This window comes from Mobula hypostoma, chromosome 9, assembly GCF_963921235.1.
Source record: "Mobula hypostoma chromosome 9, sMobHyp1.1, whole genome shotgun sequence".
Taxonomy (NCBI): domain Eukaryota; kingdom Metazoa; phylum Chordata; class Chondrichthyes; order Myliobatiformes; family Myliobatidae; genus Mobula; species Mobula hypostoma.
Window position 1 is genome coordinate 8757748 of NC_086105.1, and position 23954 is coordinate 8781701.

Here is a 23954-nt window from a genome sequence, read left to right on the forward strand (position 1 = left end):
CCTCACTGGAGTGAACAATTACCAATTTTTTTCTCAGCCTATAAATTCAAGTGAACTCTGAAGTGACTAGTGCTGTGTCAGGAAACTAGTCAACTATCAGATGTAGCGGGGATCAAATTATACAGAGAGTAAGATATATTGAGGTATTAAACCTCAAAAGCATTCTCAATTTATGGATATTTGATTTATGGATTTTCACTTTTAACCCTTTGATTTTTGGAGGTACTGTAGGTATGTTTGTTCCTCTGAAGGTACTTTTCTCCAACAAATGGAGCACAACAATCCCCACCTTTCTCTCCCCACCTTTGAACACACTTACACAGCATATGGTTAGAGGAAAGCAGCATCCATCATTACAGACCCCCACCACCAAGGCTCTCTTTTCACTGCTGCCATCAGGAAGGTGGTACAGGAGGCTCAGGACTCACAGTACCAGGTCAGGAACAGTTATTACCCCTCAACCATCAGGCTCTTGAACCAAAGGGGATAACCGCAGCTGCTTACAATATATGTTAATGATTTAGATGAGGGAATTAAAAGTAACATTAGCAAATTTGCCGATGACACAAAGCTGGGTGGCAGTGTGAAATGTGAGGAGGATGTTATGAGAATGCAGGGTGACTTGGACAGGCTGGGTGAGTGGGCAGATGAATGGCAGATGCAGTTTAATGTGGATAAAGGTGAGGTTTTCCACTTTGGTGGTAAGAACAGGAAGGCAGATTATTATCTAAATGGAGTCAAGTTAGGAAAAGGGGAAGCACAACGAGATCTAGGTGTTCTTGTACATCAGTCACTGAAACCAAGCATGCAAGTACAGCAGGCAGTGAAGAAAGCTAATGGCATGCTGGCCTTCATAACAAGGGGAAGTGAGTATAAGAGCAAAGAGGTCCTTCTGCAGCTGTACAGGGCCCTGGTGAGACCACACCTGGAGTACTGTGTGCAGTTTTGGTCTCCAAATTTGAGGAAGGACATTCTTGCTATTGAGGGAGTGCAGTGTAGGTTCACAAGGTTAATTCCCGGGATGGTGGGACTGCAATATTGGAGCAACTGGGCTTGTATACTCTGGAATTTAGAAGGCTGAGAGGGGATCTTATTGAAACATATAAGATTATTAAGGGATTGGACACGCGGGAGGCAGGAAGCATGTTCCCGCTGATGGGTGAGTCCAGAACCAGAGGCACAGTTTAAGAATAAGGGGTAGGCCATTTAGAACAGAGTTGAGGAAAAACTTTTTCATCCAGAAAGTGGTGGATGTATGGAATGCTCTGCCCCAGAAGGCTGTGGAGGCCAAGTCTCTGGATGCTTTCAAGAAAGAGATGGATAGAGCTCTTAAAGATAGCGGAATCAAAGGTTATGGGGATAAGGCAGGAACTGGATACTGATTGTGGATGATCAGCCATGATCACAGTGAATGGTGGTGCTGGCTCGAAGGGCCGAATGGCCTACTCCTGCACCTATTGTCTATTGTCTAACTTCACTCGATTTCACTTGTCCATCATTGAACTGTTCCCAAAACTACATTGTTTGTTTGTTTATTTTTTTATTCGCGCTATTTATTTTCTTTTGCACACTGGCTGTCTACCTTGTTGGGTGCAGCCTTTCATTGATTTTATTATGGACTAAAGTGGTAAGCAACTGGAGCATTTTTCATTTGGTCATACTCACACATCTAACAGATGGGCTTCGGTGATGCTGGAGATCTCAGAAGAAAGCCAAGATGAACCATGTATTCAGCACTCCCAGCTGAACGTGGTGAGGAATGCTTTAGTCTCACCTTTACTATTCACATGCTGGGTGCAACCGTCATTGACAATGGGATATACATGGTGCTTTCTCCACCTCCTCCTGTTGGCTATTTAATTGTCCACCACTGTTCACAAACAGATATGAACTTCAGTCTGATCTATAGGTTGTGAGATCTCTCAGAAGTGCCTATTGCAAGTTTTTAATATTTAGCACACACATTGTCCTGTGATAAATTTTCAAGAGGCTGGCATCTATTTTTTCTCATGACTCAAACTAAATCTTGAAAACTTGATTGCAACTTATGCATTTGTTAATGACAAAGGAGAAACACATTCTGCACTGGGCCATGTTTTAGTGACCATAGATGTTCTATGTAATTTTATTATAATATTGATTTGAAAATACTTCTCTGAGTTACTTCAGCCCCAGAGTTGACTGTTGTAACATGAGCAAAGTCGACAGCATACTGAGACACTCTTGAAAGAAGAAGTCTGCTTGACCCAATATTACATGACCTTTTTATATGCTAAAGATCAAAGGTAACAGCAGGACAATTCTATAGTTACAATGTATCTACCGTGCTTCCTTTGAATTGCATATAGTTTTTACACACCTCCGTCACACCCATAATCCACACACCCACAATTAGTATTAATCAGCATTGTCTGGTTTGCAATCATCTCCAGTCCACAGCTCCAGGAAAGTTATTGCTTAGGGTGGCATTTCAAATTCAATCTACAATCCACGTTCATGTCTGAAGATTGGTTGCTGGTGAAATTAACATTTGCTATATACCCTAACTTAAGAATATGCCCTAACACTGAAAGTACCCGGTAGGCAACGGTAACAAGTGAAACTACTAGCGAGGGCAACACAAGGCTCAAAGATTTGAGTTTACCTCCTTTGCTGCCTTCAACATGTGCTGTGTTTGGTGCTAACGCTCCCACAAGAAAAAAGCACAATGTTGGGTAAAAGTGTGAAAGATATATGAACTAAATCAGGATCTGTAACCATCAGGACACAGCTGTCACATCATTGTCACACTGACCCCTGAATCAGAATCAGGTTTATTATCACTGTTAAATGATGTGAAATATGTTATTTTGAGGCAGCTGATAGAGCAAATTCTGGCGTTAAGGTATATAGCAAATATTAATTTTTAACAGCAACCAATCTTCGGATTTGAATGCGGATTGCAGATTGAATTTAAAATGCTGCTCAGAACAATTAGACCTCAGATGCCTGCATAGGCATGAACGCAGCCTAGAGTCAGGGATTTACATTTATTTTGTGTGTCTGGAGTGAGGGTGGTGTTTGAAAACTATATGTAATCCAAAGGAAGCATTGTAGATACATTGTAACTATAGAATTGTCCTGCTCTTACCTTTGGTCTTTAGCATATAAAAAGGGCATGTAATATTGGGTTGGGAAGCCTCTTCTTCTAAGAGTGTCTCAATATGATACCTGCTGCTTGTTTTTGTTGAGAAAACACTTAAATATCCATTAGCTTCAGTGTCTCACCGGTGACTTTGTTCACATCACAACAGCAGCATTACAGTGCAAAGACATAATTGTTTTATAAGTTACAAAATAAATAAACAGTGCATGAAAAGAAATAATGAGTTAGTGTTTATGGGTTCATGGACCATGCAAGAAAGCGATTGACAGAGTGGGAAAAGATGTTCCTGAATCCATGAGTGTGGGTCTCCAAGCTCCTGAAACCTTGCTTCCATGGCATCAGTGAGGTGGAGGAAGACAGGGGTACGGGCGCACGGAAGTCTCTAATGTACTTGAGACCTCCCCCACCCCACCCCGGGCAATGAACTGGCTCAATTCCACTCCCCTCCATCAGGACATTTACAGTGTCAGGTGTGTACAAAGGGCCTGAAGGATCATTGGGGACCTGAGTCACCCCGACCACAAACTGTTCCAGCTGCTACCATCCAGGAAACGGTACCGCAGCATAAAAGCCAGGCCCAACGGGCTCCGGGACAGCTTCTTCCACCAGGCCATCAGATTGACTAATTCACGCTGATGCAATTGTATTTCTAGGTTATATTGACTGTCCTGTTGTACATACTATTTATTATAAATCACTATACATTGCACATTTAGATGGAGATGTAACATAAAGATTTTTACTCCTCATGTATTTGAAGGAGATAAGTTTTAGTCAATTCAATTCAATTCCAAAGTAATTTGAGCCAGTGATTGCTGCATTCAGACACCAATAAGGTTTAAAAATCAGACTTGCTCAGTAAAGGGTCTCTCAGGAAGTTACTTAGCACGGCACTGACCTTTGGTTAATAAATCATGGGCAATGCAATGTGTATGAGCTTTGCCTTCATTAGTGCGGGAATGAAACTGGACTAATGTCGGCCACATCAAGGGGAATCATGCACGGATATGTCTGCAAGCCAAACCCTGATAGTTGCAACTCAGCTGGAACGATGCTAGCACCACCTAATATGCATTAAATGTTTTTATGTGTTAATGACATATCAAAGTATGCAGTAGGGTGTCCAATATTGAGGCAATAAATTATAGTCATTTAGTTATAGTCATATTTGTGATTTCTCCAGGGCCAGAATAGCAGCTTACCAATGTGTTGAGTGAAGTAATCAGAAACATACCAAAGAAAAACAGGCTTCTGATTAGAAGGAGCCAGAAAGCTGATACTGCAATCTTTATGCCAACCATTACTTAATTGATCTCCACCCTAAGACCACATTGCAACACCGTGAAGACTGCCGTTGCAGTGCTGATCAGTCAGATTCTCCCAGCACGTTATTCCCCATAATCTTCTGCCATCTTCAACGGGATCCCACCACCAAGCACATCTTTCCTGCCCTCCATTTTCCACTTTCTACAGAGATTGCTCCCTGCACAACTCCCTCGTCCATTCGTCTCTCCCCACTGATTTCCCTCCTGGTATTTACCCTTACAAGCAGAACAAGTGTCAGACTTGCCCCTACACCTCCTCCCTCACTACTATTCAGGGACCCAAATAGTCCTTCCAGGTGAGGTGAGACTGTTGGGGTCATCTACTGTACCCAGTGCTCCCAGTGCGTCCTCCTGTATATCGGTGAGACCCAAGTAGATTGGGAGACTATTTTAGCTACTCTATCTCCAGCCCTTTATCTCTTTCACCATCCAAGTTCCCAGCTCTTTACTTTGTGTCTTTATCTCTTTCACCATCCAACTTCCCAGCTCTTTACTTTGCGCCCTTCCCCTCTCCCAGTTTCACCTATCACCTACCACCTGGTACTCCCCCCACCTTCCTACTCTGACTTCTCCTCTTTCTTTCCAGTGCTGATGAAGGGTCTTGGCCCGAAATACTGACTGCTTATTCATTTCCATAGATGCTGCCTGACCTGCTGAGTTCCTCCAGTGTTTTGTGTGTGTTGCTCTAGATTTTCAGCATCTACAGCTTTCCTCTGGTTTGTGATATTCTGCCAATGCTTGCTAACATGCTGGAATATGTAACTTCAGCCCATTAGGGCATTTCTTGGGCACCTACAATGCAGTGTGGGCTGGTCGTGTTTTTATGCCTGCTAGTTAACACTACTGACCAGAACCCACTGATGTTTCTTTGCAAATGGCCAAGTTTTTCTCTGGGGGGGAAAAAAGCTTTGAAATAACATCTCAGTAGCAGGATTGTGTCTCGTTTCTTAGCTATAAAAGAAAAATACACTGCGCAGTTGGCTGTGTCACAGTGACCTTTGATATTCCTTACGATGTTATTGCATTATTGATTAGGAAGCTTCCCAGGGTCACAGCAGAGCCTGGGCTGAGAGTGGCTTCCAGGCAAATGTTAATATGTGAAACCATTTTGACACATCAAAAAACATAAGCTGAAAGGCTGAGATGTGTCTTATTGGCATGCAAGTTACATTTCCCTGGTTTGAGGCTTCAACTGAGATCAATAAGTTTCAATAGGTGCATTTAACGGCAGAGAAATGTATACAATATACATCATGAAATTCTTTTTCTTCGCAATCATCCACGAAAACAGAGGAGTGCCCCGATGAATGAATGACAGTCAAATGTTAGAACCCCAAAGCCCCATCCTAACACCCCACCCACAAACAAGTAGCAGCATGACAATGACCCCCCCCACCACCAGCAAAAAAACATCAGCACCTTCTACCGAGCACTCAAGTGTGCAGCAAAGCATCAGTAAAGACACAGATTTGCAGTACCCCAAAGACTACTCCTTCACCCAGTAATTCGACATACCAAAGACTCTCTCTCTTCCTAGTAAGAGAAAAAGAGGTGTCCCCGTTTCACAGCGAGAGGGGAGACATAACAAACAACTCGCTCATTTACGATGTTAAAAGTCTGTAACGTCGATTTTTCCGAGCTCTGCTCCTGAGAGTCAGCACCAAAAAGGCGCAACTCTCCGGGCACACAACCCCCGGCAGCTAACTCAATGTTCTATGTTCTCCTGCGATGTTTCAGTCAGTGGCACTGGTCTAGAATCAGCACCTCCCCAGAGCCATGTAATCCCAGAATCCTGAAGGTGCGCTTGTCTTCCAGGCCACGTCCTTGGGATATCAAAACGCGGACAGCCATGAGGCCCAGAAAACGGGTCCCATTCCCACAAAGAGCCAAAGTCAGGGTGTAACTCCAGGTCAGGGTCTTCAAAAGAAACACCTACATCCTGAAAAGGGAAAAAAGAGATATCAAAAATAGAAATAAAGCTGTTTCTGAAGATGCAAGCGAAGGAGTCGCCGTTTAGTGTCATCTTAACTTCACCCCGTCTCCAATCAGTGTGGGTCTCAGAAGTGGAAGGAGAGCAAGATATCTGTGATGTTTACTTGTACAATATAACTAAAATATTCTTGTGCATCTCCAAACCGAGCATCTATTCTACACTATGGAAAATTGCCAAATACAATATCCCGTCTGTGCAGTTATCAGCTCATTATTTACTCAGCGGTGATAAAACAGTTTTGCACAAGTGCTTTCCTCATCTATAGGTCAGCGTTGCTCAGCTTGGGCTTTCATCTCTCAACCTCATGACAGTTCACTTTTGATGTGGACAGACAAGCAAAATTCCAGTGGTCACTTGACTAGTGTAGGAATTGGGTGAAGCTGTCCTCTAGAAAGTACTAATCCTAGTTGTTTGAGGTCAATCATCTCAGATGCTAGATAGGTTTACAGGAGTTCCTTAGCCAGAAGAGCTTAATTTGACCCAGCATGGTTGCACCTCTATTCAATCAGAGCGTGGTTGACCATTGAGTACATCTTTCCTGTGCTGTATCTATACTGCTTGATTCTTCTAATGTCTAAAAATCTATCAATCCCTGTCTTAAATACACTCCCCAGCTGGGACTCCAAATATTTACAAATGGTATGGAGGGTTATGGGCTGAGTGCAGGTCGGTGGGACTAGGTGAGAGTAAGAGTTTGGCATGGACTAGAAGGGCTGACATGGCCTGTTTCCGTGCTGTAATTGTTATATGGTTATATGGTTATTCACCTGCCTTTTGGCAAAGAAGTTTCATCTTGTCTCTGACCAGAATGGCTGGCCCTCTCTTTGGCTCAAACGTCTTCAACAACTGCCTTCCCTCCATCATCTGACCAGAATGGAGTTCTTTATTAATCGCATAACATCCTGTTCTAATTCTAGTTAACAACTAGCTGATCTATCTCACTCCTGTACACCTTCTCATCACAATCTGAAATTCTGCCAACCATAGTTGTATTGCCAACAATACTACTTCACCACTTTTAAACTTCTATTTTTGCACTACTTACTTAACCACTTAATATAAATATATACTTATTATAATTCACTTTTTTCCCATGATTATATATTATACTGTACTGCTGCTGTAAAGACAAAAAAATTCACCACACATGCCAATGATATTAAACCTGATTGTGCTGAATGTAGCAAAGGCAGTTAACATCTCCCGATAGAAGACAGTCCAACTGATTCCGTTTGTATGGAATGATATTCCTATTGCTGAGTCCCCACCTCAAAACCATCATGAACTATAAACTTAACAGAAATATTGTGGCTGCAAGAACAAGAACAAGTTAAGTATTCTGCAGCCTTTCCACTTTCTCCAAGGCTGATCAGAAGTGGAATACTTCCACTTGGCAAGATTCTTTCAGCTCCAACCATATCCAAGAAATTCAAATCATTCTGGATAAAACAATCCAGTAAAATAGTACTCTATCCATCACACAGACACTGTAACCGCATCTCTCCTTCTCTGCCATCCTGGCTCAACCCTTCGACACCTCAGCCAGCACTGTTGCCGACACTGGTCCAGCTTCTCCGTTCAGTGAACAGCTCACTGATAGAGTAGCCCTGCGGTACCCGAAGTTCTTGGAGTAGTATTGTCTTGTGATCATAAAAAACACTTTTAACAAAGAAAAAAGCACCTTTGGTTGGCCCCTGAGAAGTCGCTGCATGTTTTTTTATATGTGTGTGTATATATATATATATATATACATGCGCGCGTATACACACACACACACACACACGGGGGGGGTGACTGATAAGTTTGTGGCCTATGGTACTACTACTACTACGTCGACTCAGGCCTAGGGGGCCGGCGTCAGGCACGATGATGGACTCTCCACTTCTCCCTCTCCCTCATCAGTGTGTTCAGTTCATCTACATTAGCCGTGCCTCTGTTTTCTAGGAGTGTGTTGACCGTAGTCTTGGGAGGGTGCCCAGGGTTCATTCTCCTGTGCTTCGGCTCCCATATGACGACTAGGCTGGCAGGTAGCTCGGGGTGGTGTAGACAGTACCCCGCTAGTTGCAGTCTTCTCGCCTACGGAAGAAGGAGTCAATTTTAGAAAACCCAGCACATTTATTTTTGAACATAGTCCCCTCCTACATTTAAACACTTAGATCAGCAGTCGAGGAGCTTACGGATCTTGGACCTCCAGAAAGTGTCCACAGCATGGGTGATGGATAAGTTTGTGGCCTAAGGTAGAACGAGATGAGTTATACAGCTCTTGTTAAATGCATGCGCAATTCAAGTCCTTGAGTGATTATGCAGAAAGTTTGAAGTTAATATCTCATCTCCTTCTACCTCAGGCCACAAACTTATAAATCACCCCTTTTCTGTGTGTGTGTGTGTGTGTATATGCATATATATATATGTATGTATATATGTTTTTCTTTTGCGTGAATATGCTTTTTTGCTTGCTATTTGGTTGGATTTGCACCTTGGCCTCAGAGGAACACTGTTTCATTTGCTGTATCCATGTATGGTTGAAAGATAATTAAACTTGATTTAATTGCACTATATATAGCTTGCATGGCATTTGATTGCCAAACAACAGCTCCCAAATTCTCAAACTCCAGCACCTAAAAGGCCAAAAGAATGCAGCATTTCCAAGCACCCCTCTGACTCACACACCGTCGTGACTGAGCGTTATATTGTTGTTCCGTCTCAGTGGCTCAGGCTCCAGCAGTGCCCTAACACCACAAATGGAGTGCATTCAACACTGAGGCTGTAGGCTTTCAGGGAAGGTATGTAGCTCACTACCAACTTTTTAAGGGTAGTTAGGAATGGACAATGCATTCTGTCTTTGACAATGCTCATTCCACGCTCGACTCTCTACTATTGCGAAGAAATGCGAAGAAATTTTTTTAGCCAGAGGGTGGTGAATCTATGGAATTTGTTGCCACAGGCAGCAGTGGAAGCCAAGTCATTGGGTGTATTTAAGGCAGAGATTGATAGGTATCTGAGTAGCCAGGGCATCAAATGTTATAGTGAGAAGGCGGGGGAGTGGGACTAAATAGGAGAATGGATCAGCTCATGATAAAATGGCGGAGCAGACTCGATGGGCCGAATGGCCAACTTCTGCTCCTTTATCTTATGGTCTTATGGTCTATTCTACTTTGCCTACACTCGTGACCTGTTAATGGCCTAGTTCTGTTCCTATGCCTTATGGTCTTATGGACTGTGCGTCTAGACACAGATGAAATACCATCTATAAATTTGCTGATGATACCACTCTTGTCAGTAGAGCCTCAGATGGCAATGAGAAGGTGTACGGGAGTAAGATGGATCAGCTGTTTGATGCAGTCACGAAGAAGGCATGCTATATTTCGTTAAGAGTTTGAGGATATTTCATATGTCATGAAACACTAGCAAATTTCTACAAATGTACGAAGGAGAGTACTCTGACTCTGCATCACCCTTTGAATCAGAAGTACCAATGTGTAATGAGCTCTTCGGGCTCGTGTGAGGAGGCGGCGAGCATTGGGCGCCAAGGTTTTTAGAGCTCCTGAATTGGTTAATTATTGTTTACTGACAGTCATTAAATATTTAGATTTTGTTGTGTTTTTCTCAAGCGACTCACTCTTTGTAATACGGTCTCCTAGTAATTTCTGTTTAAAATTTTTGAGTTTATTTTGATAGGCTGAAGATGCACATTCATCATTGCTTCTTTCCCTCTGTCATCAGATTTCTGAGTCGTCCACAGACCCATGAATACTACCTCACTATTCTTCTCGTGCATTATTTATTGATTTATTATCATAAATTACAGTAAATTTTTTATCTTGCTACCCCAAAACAGCAAATTTCATGACATATATCAGTGATAGTGAACGTATTTCTGATTCTGATTCTAATTCTGAATAAATAAGACAAGCACTTTCAGTTCAATGTTCCCGACACTGCTTAAAGTCGAAGTATGTGCCTGAATATTTGGTACCCAATAACTGGGTCCTATATATCAGAAATATGTGTTTTCAGAAATCTGGGTTAATTCTAATGTTCTCATTTTTTTAATTCACAAGCCATTGGTAAAAAACTCATAATAAATGAATAGTTTATAGTTGGGTCTTTTTTATATTTTTTACAACTAATAAATTTCTGAGAAAATTAAAAATTAAAGATATATGAGAGGAAATGGCAAGAGATTTACGATGCAAGACAAACCTACTGCATATCCAATAAACGGCCAAATAAAAGAAATTAATAAATACAAACAAAAGGAATTCTGCAGATGCTGGAAATTCAAGCAACATACATCAAAGTTGCTGGTGAACGCAGCAGGCCAGGCAGCATCTATAGGAAGAGGCGCAGTCGACGTTTTAGTCCTGATGAAGGGTCTCGGCCTGAAACGTCGACTGCGCCTCTTCCTATAGATGCTGCCTGGCCTGCTGCGTTCACCAGCAACTTTGAAATTAATAAATAGTTTCCTTTCATGTTATCGAAATATAAACTAACATCAAAAGCCATACAACCCAGTCCTGATGAAGGGTCTCAGCCCGAAACAGCCACTGTTTATTCCTTTCCATTGATGCTGCCTGACCTGCTGAGTTCCTCCAGCATTTTGACAGTGTTGCTGTGGATTTCCAACATCTGTAGAATCTCTTGTGTTTATCAAAATCCACTAGCTTTATGCAAAACATCTGATGATTGTATTTGTACTTCAGTCTTAAATAAGTACAACTTGTGGATTTTGGGTTGACTATTGAAGTATATGGGTGATGGGGTGGAGATACGTCTCTACCAAAGGAGGCGTAAGGTGCTTCTTTCCTCCACTAGCCTGCAGGTCATCCTTGGGCAAGGTGTAACACCTGCTTATTCCTCCCCCCACCCCGGCCAATCAGAGTCACTTGAAGCCATTGGAGCAGGTGGTGGATGGTCATATGAGCAGTTGGTGCATATCACAAGTCCTGGTTATGTGACCACTGACACCAGGCAGACAATCTCTGAAGAATATTGATAATGGCTGGGGTCACCCGTCTTGTAAAGACACTGTCCAGAGGAAGGCAAAGGAAAACCACTTCTGTAGAAAAATTTATCAAGAACAATCATGGTCATGAGCCATGATCACCCACATCATACGACACAGCACATGATGATGATGTCATACAACATGGCATATAATGATGCTGATGATGAGATGGTGATGTTCTATCAAGTTCAGCAGGTACTTTTCATAGCTTTCACATGCAAGTTCATTGTTTGTAAGGTTATCTTTGTTTCTCTCTCCAGCTATGCTGCCTGAACCGTTGAATATTCCCAGTATCTTCTGATTTTATTTCAGCATACCAGCACCTGCAGTGTTTGGATTTTGATTCATTCGGTTTTAATTATCCAAGTTTCAGCTCTCACTGCAACATCCATTGGGCTTGATCAAAGCACAGAATTGGTGGGATTGTAGGGAGATTAAATGAGATTGAAATAGGATTCATGTTAATCAGGGGTTCCCAACCTGGAGTCCACAGATCCCTCAGTTAGTGGTAAGATTGGGATTCCCTGGTGTAAATGGCTCTTGATGGTCAGTGTAGTCTTAGTGGGCTGAAGGGCATTTTCAAAGCTGCATGACTCAAAGAAAAGAATATAGAATAAATCTAATGTCCTAAAGTAGAATCTATTAGCTATGAAATTATTTAACTATTTTTATGTAATGATTTAAACGTTTGAGTGGAATGTGAGCGGTTATTTGAAAACAAACCAGAACTGCTCAGAGTCTAAGCACGATGCTGTCGTTGATACTCTATGTCACGCTATCCACAATAACAAACTCGTGTAGTCAAGGAAAGTACATTCGATTCTTTATTAAGAAACCAGCAAAAATGAATGATCTTGAAAAGATAAAAACTAATGAAATAAACAATCTTAGCATATTTAAACATACTTAAGCCAAGCATTCTTAAATATATTTAAGAGTATTTAGTGGTCAAGAAAAAAACATCAACCCTGGCCCATTCTCTGGCTCTACCCAAACTAAACTGAACTAAAGATGAAGCATAAGTACATAACTAAACTCTTCATTTGTACCATGCCCCAACCCATGTGATTAACTCCCCATAATAAACATGTAATGCAAAATACAATACAGGCAGACAGTAGATATATGGCTCCTGTAGTGTGTCAAAGATGGCAGTAAAATCATAGCCAAAGACTTTTTTCTTTTGTTCAGAGCTCTTTTAGCATCTTTTCGGTTGGTGCCTAAAAGTTAAAACGCATTCTGAATGCAATTAAAGAGATTTGCCTTATTTGTCACGTGCATCGGAACATACAGTGAAATGCATCATTTTGTATCAATGATGTATGAAGTAAGCAGGAAATTATAAATAAAAATATAGATTAAAGGCTTCGATGTTCTGACTGTTACTGAGAACTTAGTCCACACTGCTCATAATTGTAGGTGGAACAGAAGTTAAATATACAGTACCAGGCTACAAAGTCTGTCCAGAAGGTTGGGAAGTTATTGGAAGAGGAGGAGTGGCTGTATTGATTAAAGATATGACTTCAGCACAAGATAGGATATGGAAAAGGGAAATCCATTAGTGCAATCTCTGTAGTTAGTATCAAGTAATACGAAACAGATTTCAAACTGTAATTGGAGTTATCTATAGATGTTCTGATATTAGCCACAGTATGGCAGATTGCATTAACTCAGAGATTAGAGGGTTGCAGCCAAAGCAGATTTGATTAAATGGTGACCCTATTTTCATTCAGATGTGAAAAAGCAGAGTTAAAGTGAGAAAGGCATTGTTCATTCAAAATGGTACATTTCGTAAAGAGCACTAGTCCAAGCATAATTAATAACCAATTGTAAAGGAACAATTTACCATCTAACCACTAAAAATGTCAAACCTTTAATGATTTCTTGCAATTGTCACCCACTCTTTTAGACTTTGCAAAATATTTATTATTTCCTTGAAGGACATCCTGCCCACGTATTGTTTATAAATGTTTCAATTATTAAAATTTACATGACTAAGATTGTTAGCAATGAAACCTACATACTACCAGTTTATATCTTGTGTGGTTGAATAAAATCAAGTGCATCCAACAAATAAATACAGCATAACGTGTTTGCTTATGTGTAGACTCCAGTATATTGTATTTAAAATAAAATTGATTCTGGTAAATGTTACGCTGTTCTTGAACGTTATTAAAACCAATTCCGCTCTACCGAATTCATGTAAGATATGCCTGTCACCTACACAAAATCCACTAAAGGCAATTCACATTGTTCTTAAAGAAGCAGCAAAGATTGACATAATTTGGCTGAAGTGAATCTGGCAGAGCGGCGGTATAAAATTGAAAAACAGGGTGTAGTTTTGTTGGACAGAACATGGATATTTCTGGAAAATAAGTCTCAAACTCTTTTTCATTTTCTAGACGACTGGATGCGAATCATATCTCCGTTGTGCCACCAAACTGTTTCAATGGGCTGGTTTCACTTAGACACCTCTGGCTGGATGACAATGCTTTGACAGATATTCCGGTTAAAGCCCTGAGCACTTTACCTTGCCTACAAGCCATGACCTTGGCATTGAACAGAATTACTCATATCCCAGACTATGCATTTAGGAACCTTTCCAGTTTGGTAGTTCTGTAAGTAATTTTGCTTTATTTCACTTTTGACAATTCACAATGAGAAGACCTTGTAAAAATATTTTCTGCACAGATGTGCTAATCTTTTGTTTCAGTCAATAAACTGCAGTTCCTCTCAATTTGCAGTTCAATAAGAAGTCATTTGACATGTCACACAGACAAAATAAACAGTTCAAATGAAAGTGGGTCTGTTCATTAGGACGTTAAAATTATTTTGGTTCTACACTGAATAATAGTCAAAGCAGGTTTAATGTAGTTTACCTCAGAAATGTTAATGCAAAATGTTTTGTTAATGTTACATTCAATATAAGACCATAAGACATAGGAGAAGAACCTATCAAGTCTGCTCCACCATTTTCATCATGGCTGATCCATTTTTCCTCTCAGCCCCAATCTCCTGCCTTCCCCTCATATCCTTTCATGCCCCGACTGATCTAGAACCTATCATCCTCTGCCTTAAACATACCCAGTGACTCAGCCTTCACAGTCACCAGTGGCAATGAATTCCACAGATTCAGCACCCTCTGGCTAAAGAAATTCCTCCTCATATGCTCGTGGCTAATCAGCCCCGATGCACCACAGCTCTGAATTCCCTCAATTTTTCAAATATTAGCTATCTCCACTTTGAATACTTCAAATGAGCTACTTTTAACAAATCTCTTAGGCAGAGATTCACAGTTGAAGTATTCTGTCAAGGAAACGTGTAGCATGAATGACAACAGATTATGTGGAATTCAGCGCACTGCCTGAAGTGGTTTGAATAGTAGGAAAAAGAAGCTGCTCTTGAGTTTTGTAAAACCTTCTTACTGATTTAACTCACCTTTCATGCTTAAATTGTTTGCCAGTAATGGGATTCTCTTTTCAATCTGTGACAGTGCCTTAACCAAAGATCTTACTCATTACAGCCACTTTCCATTTTTGATTTGCACTGCAAAATTAACTACAAAATAATGTTGTAATAAACTGGTAATCAAAGTAATCTCACTTCCTAACGCTGCTACTCAATTGAACACAGTGAATACTGAACGTACATCATCCATCGTCAGGGACCCCCACCACCCAGAACATGCTCTCTTCTCGTTTCTGCCATCAGGAAGAAGGTACAGGAGCCTCAGGACTCCTGTAGGTACAGGACTCACACCAACTGCTCAGGAAACCCTCAATCATCGGGCTTTTGATCCAAGGGGATAACATCACTCAACTTCGCTTTGGCCCCATTATTGACATGTTCCCATAACCTATGGACTCACTTTGAAGGGCTCTTCATTTCATGTTCTGGATATTTATTGCTTATTTGTTTATTATTATTATTTCTTTCTTTTTGTATTTGCACAGTTTGTTGTCTTCTGCACTCTGGGTTGAACACCCAAGTTGGATGGTCTTTAGTTGATTCTGCTATGGTTATTATTCTATAGAGTTATTGAGTATGCCTGCAAGAAAATTAATCTTAGGGTTGTATATGGTGACATATATGTTCTTTGATAATAAATTTATCTTGAACTTTGAAAGTCTGACAACTATTCAGAAGGCTCAAATCAGGAGTACAATGGAATAATGGCATTTGTAAAAAATAAGGAGAAAGTGAAGATAAATATTAATAACAGTTTAAACATTGTTTGGAATGAAACCTTTTTGCCATTTAATTTGACCTCAGCTTTAAGCCCATAATGTCTGATGTGAGTTTTCAGACATATTTCAAATTTAGTACCATAATTTAACCCCAAAACAAATGTGAACCTGAGCTACTGTATAAATGTAGGGAGTGTCATTACAAACTCCATTTTCTTGACCTGGAGCAATAATTTAACATAAACCCCGGCATTATTTTCTTACTGTTTAAAACTGATTTTGAGCATACATCTCCTAGCGTAGTAGTTACTGTTTATATTCTAATGAGTAGCCTACGTATGACCTGCATGAAGTGAGTAAAAAGAATGAGTGAGGTACAGGGTTCTTTTGATACAACCAGGGGAAAGTTTGCGTAGGCCTGCTGTGTGCATTGTCTTTTCATGACTGTGCAGTTAATGTTACCCTACAGGCATCTGCACAACAATCAGATTCACTCCCTGGGAAAGAAATGCTTTGATGGTCTTCACAGCCTAGAAACATTGTAAGTTGACCTCTGATATTTTTGTTCCTCTTTTTGAGTTTTTTCAGTGTATAAAATCAAAATTCAAAGAAAAGATTCCAAGATTAAAGCATTTTTAAGTATAGTGAGAAAATATTGCCAATTTATTTCTAATGCTTTTGTTCTGTCATGTAAATACATACTTCGTGCTTTAGCGATAATGGAAAATTCACAAGAGCCACATGATATGTAAACCTATCAAATTCAGGACGTATACAAGTGGCATCAGTTTTGCAGAACACTCTGTTTGGGTTGCCGACCTAGTTCTCCATTGGTAACTAAGAAAACATAAAACTATCTGCCTATTTTGACAGGACAGTTTCATTGTTATCTAAGACCAATGTTTCAGATGCTTGGGCTAATCAGGAAGCAGAAACTATGGAATTTTGGTGTTTTGACTTCATTCTTTGATTTGGAAACTATTCTACAAACTTAATTAAAAGCAGCCTTCGTTCACGCGATACCCAACTCACCTCCTTGGGCTGAAATCCCGGAGACCTGAGAATGAAAACCGAGACTAGTCTAGACGAGAAGAGACGGTAAATCAAGGTCCTGGTGTTAAGTGCCTCCAAGAGGATCACAACCTTGTTGTGGTTGTGGTTTGGAGGCTTGCATGCCCAGAGAGCCACATTAGCTGGGGTCAGGGCTTCCTTCATATGTCTCTTGGTTGGGTCACCCATGCCCAACAGGTCAAAGAGTAGAGGTCAGACTAAGAGTGGTCCACCTGGACCTCCAGGTTTTTGGATTCAGCTCAGAGGTAACACCCCTGACAGGTAAAACAAATTGTTACAGAGAGAGCAATGAAGAATGCTTCTACACCTGAGTGTGACGGTATTCCTGAGTCTCCACCTGGGACTTGTGTGACTGACAGTAGTGAAAACTGCGAGGAAGCTACTGACACGATGAGGGAAGCCCAGAACACCGCCAGAGATGGAGAACCTTCATTGCTGTCCTAAATGCCAGTGGTGTAATGGGCAGGAAGTAAGTGAGCGGTGTCAATTGGCACCACGTGTAAGGACATTAGACACTATCTCCAGTATCTTCACCATTGGTTATCCTTCAATCAGCATAATTAATTATTGGTCATTGTCACATTTCTGCCTGTGGAATCTTGCTGTGCATAGATTAGTTAGTCCTCGTTACTTTAATGACTCCAGTTCCTTAGTACCTTCATTGAGAACTGTTTGCAATAATCTAGCTGGAAGATAAAGGACATTGTGGAAGTACAATTCTTTCCTTTAAGACCATAATTATAGGAGCAGAATTAGGCCATTTGGCTCATCAAGTCTGCTCTGCTATTTCATCATGGCCAATCGATATTCCCTCTCAGCCCCAATCTCCTGCCTTCTCTCTGTAAACCTTCATGCCCTGACTAATCCAGAATCAATCAACCTCTGCCTTAAATATACCCACAGTGAATTCCACAGATTCACCACTCTCTACAGTATCTAAAGAAATTTCTCCTCATCACTGTTCTGAAAGGACTCCCCACTTTTCAGAGGCTGTGTCCTCTGGTCTTAGACTCTCCCACCATAGGAAACATCCACTCTACATCATTTGATAGGTTTCAATGAGATCATCTCTCATTCTTCTGAATTCCAGTGAGAACAGGTCCAGGGCCATCAAAGACTCCTCATATAACCAGGCTTTCAGTCCCAGAATAATTTTCATGAACCTCCTTTGAACACACTCCAATGTCCACACATCCTTTCTTAGGTAAGGAGCCAAAAACTATTTCTTCATATCTCTTTATGACACAGAAAGAGCTTATTTGGCCCATCAACTTTATGGATGGCTTTCAGAGCAATCCTATTAATCCGATTCCCACACTTATTTCCCAGTAATTTATTCTTGGTCACATTCCCATTAGCTCCTCACCTCTCTACACTAGGTGCAGTTTACAGAGGCCAGTTAACTTACCAATCAGTACATCTTTGGGGTGTGGCAGGAAAATAGAGCCCCTGCAATATTTCATGCTGTAACAAGTCCTGGTTATACGACCACTGACACCAGGCAGACTATCTCTGAAGAGTATTGATAATGGCTGAGGTCACCCGTCTTGGAAAGACACTGCCCAGAAGAAGGCAATAGAAAACCACTTCTGTAGAAAAACTTGCCAAGAACAATCATGGTCCTGGAAAGACCACGAGCACCCACATCATACAACACATAATGAACAAATGATAACTTCACCTGATGGTGGAGCTGGGGGCCTCAGTTTAACATGCCATTCAATAGATAGCACCTACATGAAACCCAACCCCTCAATACAGGAATGCAGTGAGAGCCTAAATTGCTGTGCTTTAATCTCTGGAGTGGAACTTAAGGCCCCAACCTCCGGCTCAAAGGCAGAAGTACAAGTTGGGCACACTCACAATGCGCTGGAGGAACTCAGCAGGTCAGTCAGCATCAGTTGAAAAGATTAGTCGACGTTTCGGACCGAAACCCTTCGTCAGGATTGAAGGAAGAACTTTGGGGAGGGTTTGAAGAATGCTGGTAGTTGAAAAAAACAGTAATATTTAAGACAAAGGGGTGGGGGAGGGGAAGCAGGGAGGTGATTGGCAGGAGAACAATAGTAGAAGGAGGCGGAACTATGAGGGAGGTGATGCGAAATAGGGTTAGAGGAAGGGAGGGGGAGGGAATTACTGGAAATTGGAGAATTCTATGTTCATACCAAGGGGCTGGAGACTACCTAGACGGTATATGAGGTGTTGCTCCTCCAACCTGAGTTTAGCCTCATCATGGCAGTAGAGGAGGCCATGTATGGACATATCTGAATGGGAATGGGAAGCAGAGTTGAAGTGGGTGGCTACTGAGAGATCCTGTCTGTTGCGGCGGACGGAGTGGAGGTGCTCGACGAAGCGGTCCCCCAATCTGCGTCGGGTTTCACCGATGTAGAGGAGGCCGCACCGGGAGCACCGGATGCAATAGATGACCCCAACAGATTCGCAAGCGAAGTGTTGCCTCACCTGGAAGGACTGTTTTGGGGCCCTGAATGGTGGCAAGAGAGGAGGTGTAGGGACAGGTGTAGCGCTTACACTTACAGGGATAAGTGCCGGGTGGGAGATCCGTGGGGATGGACGTGCGGATAAGTGAGTCGCGGAGGGATCGATCCCTGCAAGTTGGGCCACAACTGAACCTTTTATAAGGCATTGTGTGTACATCTTTTTACCAGAATGAGTCAAATCAAAAGGGCATCTCTGTATGTAAGTCTGTGCACCAATGGATAAATTAATTCAGTTTTATACGTGTGGGAACTGAATCACGAAAGCATAGATGAGGGACCACCAGTGCTGTACTGACTAATGGAGAGTGAAACCAAATGGCTTCAAATCAAATCAATTTAATATCACAGAATTTATATAGTATACAACCTGAAATTCTTAGTCTTCACAGACATCTATGAAACAAAAGACCCCAAGGAATGAATGACAGAAAGATCAGAACCTCAATGTGCCCTTTCCCCACCTCCCATGCACAAACATCAAGCAGCAGCAGAAGCCTCAACTCCCCCCACCCCCGTGTTACTGCCTGTTACGGCGCTGAAGTTTAGGGCAGCAGAGAAGGTCCTCCATCTCTGGCGATGTTCAGGACTCCTTCATCGTGTCAGTAGCTTCCTCTCTGTTTTCTCTACCGTCAGTCATGCAAGTCCCGGGTGGAGACTCAGGAACACCATCGCACTCAGATGTAGAAGGATTTCTCATTGCTGTTTCTGTAACTTTTTTTTTTGACCAATCAGGGTTGTTAGCCCTGCGCTTGAACCCCCAAACGTGGTGGATTGTTGGACCACTATCCTCTACCCTTTGACCTTCTTGGCATGGGTGAATCTACCAAGAACCAAAGCATAATGCCCTGACTCCAGCCAGCATAGCTCTCCCGGTCATGGAGGCACACAAGCCTCCAACCCACAACAAAGTTGTGGTCTTCTTGGTGGCCTCCCTCCCCCTTGCACCAGTAAAAGCACTGACCCCCCCCCCACCATGATAGCAACAGCAAAAAAGCCCCCAAAGAGACCCTGATCTCGACTCCATCAAAACCTACAGCTCAGATAGGCTTTCTCTCAACAGCTTGGGAGAGAGACTGCTCCAATTACAGTGAGAGCAGGAGACCAGCAACTTGCTGTTCCAAAGTTACAATTTCCTGTGTCGCTTCTCCAAGCCCCCCAGTTCGAGGACTGGCCAGCATTTCGACAGGACGTTTCAAGGACCACACTGCAAATGCGAGAAGTTACTTGAGAGCTTGCCACTGACTGTAGGTTTTAAAGGTTATTGGAAAGAAAGAAAGATTAGGTAGGCTTTATTCGTCATATGTACATTGAAACATCGAAACACGCACTGAAATGTGACAGTTATGTCATATCAGCGAGGGTTGGACTGGGCAGTGGGTTTCCTCCGGGTGCTCCGGTTTCCTCCCACAGTCCAAAGACGTACCGGTTGGGAGGTTAATTGGTCATTGTAAACTGTCCTGTTAGATCGGGGGACTGCTGGGCAGCACGGCTCAAAGGGCCAAAGGGGCTTATTCTGTGTTGTATCTCAATAAATAACATTCCTCATATGGTAAGCCTTTCAACTCCAGAATAATTTTTGTGAACCTTCTCCAGTCTAAGCATACCCTTTCTTAGATTAGGGGCCGAAAACTGCTCACAATACTCCAAGCGAGGCCTCACCAGTGAGGTGCATTTGGAAGAGGTGTCTACTGTGTATTTCATATTTCACTAATCTTTGACTTATATTGTAAATATATTGTTTGATTAAGTATTCTTTGTTGCGTGCATAATCCATTACGGGTTATATATAGAAGTATATGAATTGCGTGCATCATCATGTCTCCGCGTCATAAGCGCGCACCTCACAAAAGTGAAAATCAAACGTACGTGAGTGATCCCTGCCTCTGTGTTTTTTTTTGATTAGTTTTATGTTTGGAATTACATAACTGTGTCTGCCTGTGCCTCAGGGATCAGACTTCATCACAGGCCTCTAGTTGCTAAGGAGCTCAGCATCACTGCTTGGCCATACAGACCCATCACGTAATTTCCTGCTTACTGACATGTGCACAGATTTCTTAGTGGCATGAGGATTTGCAGCCCAAACAGTAGGTCACAAACCACCAAACGATTGGAACATAAAAGCAAGGCTGTAATGTTGAGACTTTATAAAGCACTGGTGAGGCCTCACTTGGGGTATTTTGGGCAGTTTTGCAAAAGTCTAATTTACATCATCATCATTATGTGTTGTGTCATATGACGTAGGTAATTATGGTCTTTCCATGTCCATGATTGCCCTTGACAAACTTTTCTACTGAATTGGTTTGCCATTGACTTCTTCTGGGCAGTGTCTTTACAAGACAGGTGATCCCAGCCATTATCAATACTTTTCAGGGATTGTCTGCCTGGCGTCAGTGGTCACATAACCAGGTCTGTGAGGTATGCACCAGCTGCTCATACGACCATCCACCACCTGTACTCACGGATTCACATGACTCTGATTGGGGAGCTAATCAGGTGCTACATCTTACATAAGAAAATAAGAAATAGGAGCAGGAGTAGGCCATATGGCCCATCGAGCCTGCCCCGCCATTCAATAAGATCATGGCTGATCTGTCCATAAACTCAGCTCCATCTATCTGCCTTCTTCCCATAACTCTAAATTCCCCGACTAGGTAAAAATCTATCTAACTGTATCTTAAATATATTTAGTGAAGAAACCTCAACTGCTTCCCTGGGCAGAGAATTCCACAGATTTACCGCTCTCTGGGAAGAATAGTTTCTCCTCATCTCCGTCCTAAATCTTCTCCCATGAATCTTGAGGCAATGTCCCCTAGTTCTAGTCTCACCTACCAATGGAAACAACTTTCCTACTTCTATATTATCTATCCCTTTCAAAATTTTGTATGTTTCTATAAGATCCCCTCTCATTCTTCTGAATTCCAGAGAGTATAGTCCAAGGGGACTCAATCTCTCCTCATAAGTTAACCCCTTCATCTCTGGAATCATCCTGGTGAACCTCCTCTGCACTGCTTCCAAAGCCAGTATATCCTTTCTCAAGTACAGAGACCAGAACTGCACACAGTTCTCCAGGTGTGGCCACACCAGTACCCTGTATAGTTCAGCATGACCTCCCTGCTCTTGAATTCAATCCCTCTAGCAATGAAGGCCAACATTCTGTTTGCCTTCTTAATAACCTGTTGCACCTGCAAGCCAACTTATTGCGATTCATACACAAGCACTCCCAAGTCCCCCTGCACAACAGCATGCTGCAATCTTTCACCATTTAAATAATAATCTGCTCTTCTATTATTCCTTCCAAAGTGGATGATCTCATATTTATCAACGTTGTATTCCATCTGCCAGACCTCGGCCCACTCACTTAACCTATCTATATCCCTCTGCAAACTCTCCACATCCTCTGTACAATTTGCTTTCCACTCAGTTTAGTTTCATCAGCAAACTTTGCTACGCTACACTCAGTCCCGTCTTCCAAATCATCAATGTAAATGGTAAACAGCTGCGGGCCCAGCACCGACCCCTGCGGCACCCCACTCACCACAGACTGCCAACCGGAGAAACATCCATTTATACCAACTCTCTGCCTTCTATTGGTTAACCAATCCACTATCCATGCCAATACACTTCCTCCGACTCCATGCATCTGTATCTTATTTCTAAGTCTCTTGTGCAGCACCTTATCGAATGCCTTCTGGAAATCCAAGTATATGACATCCACCTGTTCCCCTCTATCCACTGCACTCATTATGTCCTCAAAGAACTCCAGTAAGTTTGTCAAACAGGACCTGCCCTTTCTGAATCCATTCTGCGTCTGTCTAATGGAACCACTCCTTTCTAAATGTTTCGCTATTTTTTCCTTAATGACAGCTTCAAGCATTTTCCCAATTACAGATGTTAAGCTAACTGGCCTATAGTTAACTGTCTTTTGCCTACATCCTTTTCAAAAAAGTGGCGTGACATTTGCTGTCTTCCAATCCGCCGGTACCTGTCCAGAGTCTAGAGAATTTTGGTAAATGATTACCAATGCATCTACTATAACCTCCGCCAATTCCCTCAGCACCCTGGGATGCATCCCATCAGGACCAGGGGACTTATCTATCTTCAGGCCCTCTAGTTTGCTCATCACTATCTCTTTAGTGACAGTGATTTTATCGAGGTCCAAAACATCATGTTTGCTGTTGTGTGCTGGAGCAGCAGGCTGAGGGTAGCAGACACCAACAGAATCAACAAACTCATTCGTAAGGCCAGTGATGTTGTGGGGATGGAACTGGACTCTCTGACGGTGGTGTCTGAAAAAAGGATGCTGTCTAAGTTGCATGCCATCTTGGACAATGTCTCCCATCCACTACATAATGTACTGGGTGGGCACAGGAGTACATTCAGCCAGAGACTCATTCCACCGAGATGCAACACAGAGCGTCATAGGAAGTCATTCCTGCCTGTGGCCATCAAACTTTACAACTCCTCCCTTGGAGGGTCAGACACCCTGAGCCAATAGGCTGGTCCTGGACTTATTTCATAATTTACTGGCATAATTTACATATTACTATTTAACTATTTATGGTTATATTACTATTTATTATTTATGGTGCAACTGTAACGAAAACCAATTTCCCCTGGGATCAATAAAGTACGACTATGACTATCATTCTTTGGCATATTAGACGTGTCCTCCACCATGAAGACTGACACAAAGTAGTCTTTCAATGCCTCAGCCATTTCCTTATCACCCA

General features: G+C 42.0%; 1 protein-coding gene across 3 annotated transcripts in view; it reads left to right on the plus strand.

Moving 5' to 3' along the window:
- The window catches only part of LOC134351495 (leucine-rich repeat-containing G-protein coupled receptor 5-like), a 177300-nt gene that overhangs the window by 114187 nt on the left and 39159 nt on the right, over nt 1-23954 (plus strand). For all 3 annotated transcript variants that reach the window (XM_063057716.1, XM_063057717.1, XM_063057718.1), the window contains exons 5-6: nt 13874-14089; nt 16128-16199. In XM_063057716.1, the coding sequence (XP_062913786.1) occupies nt 13874-14089; nt 16128-16199 (288 nt within the window). The remainder of the gene's footprint in view (nt 1-13873; nt 14090-16127; nt 16200-23954) is intronic.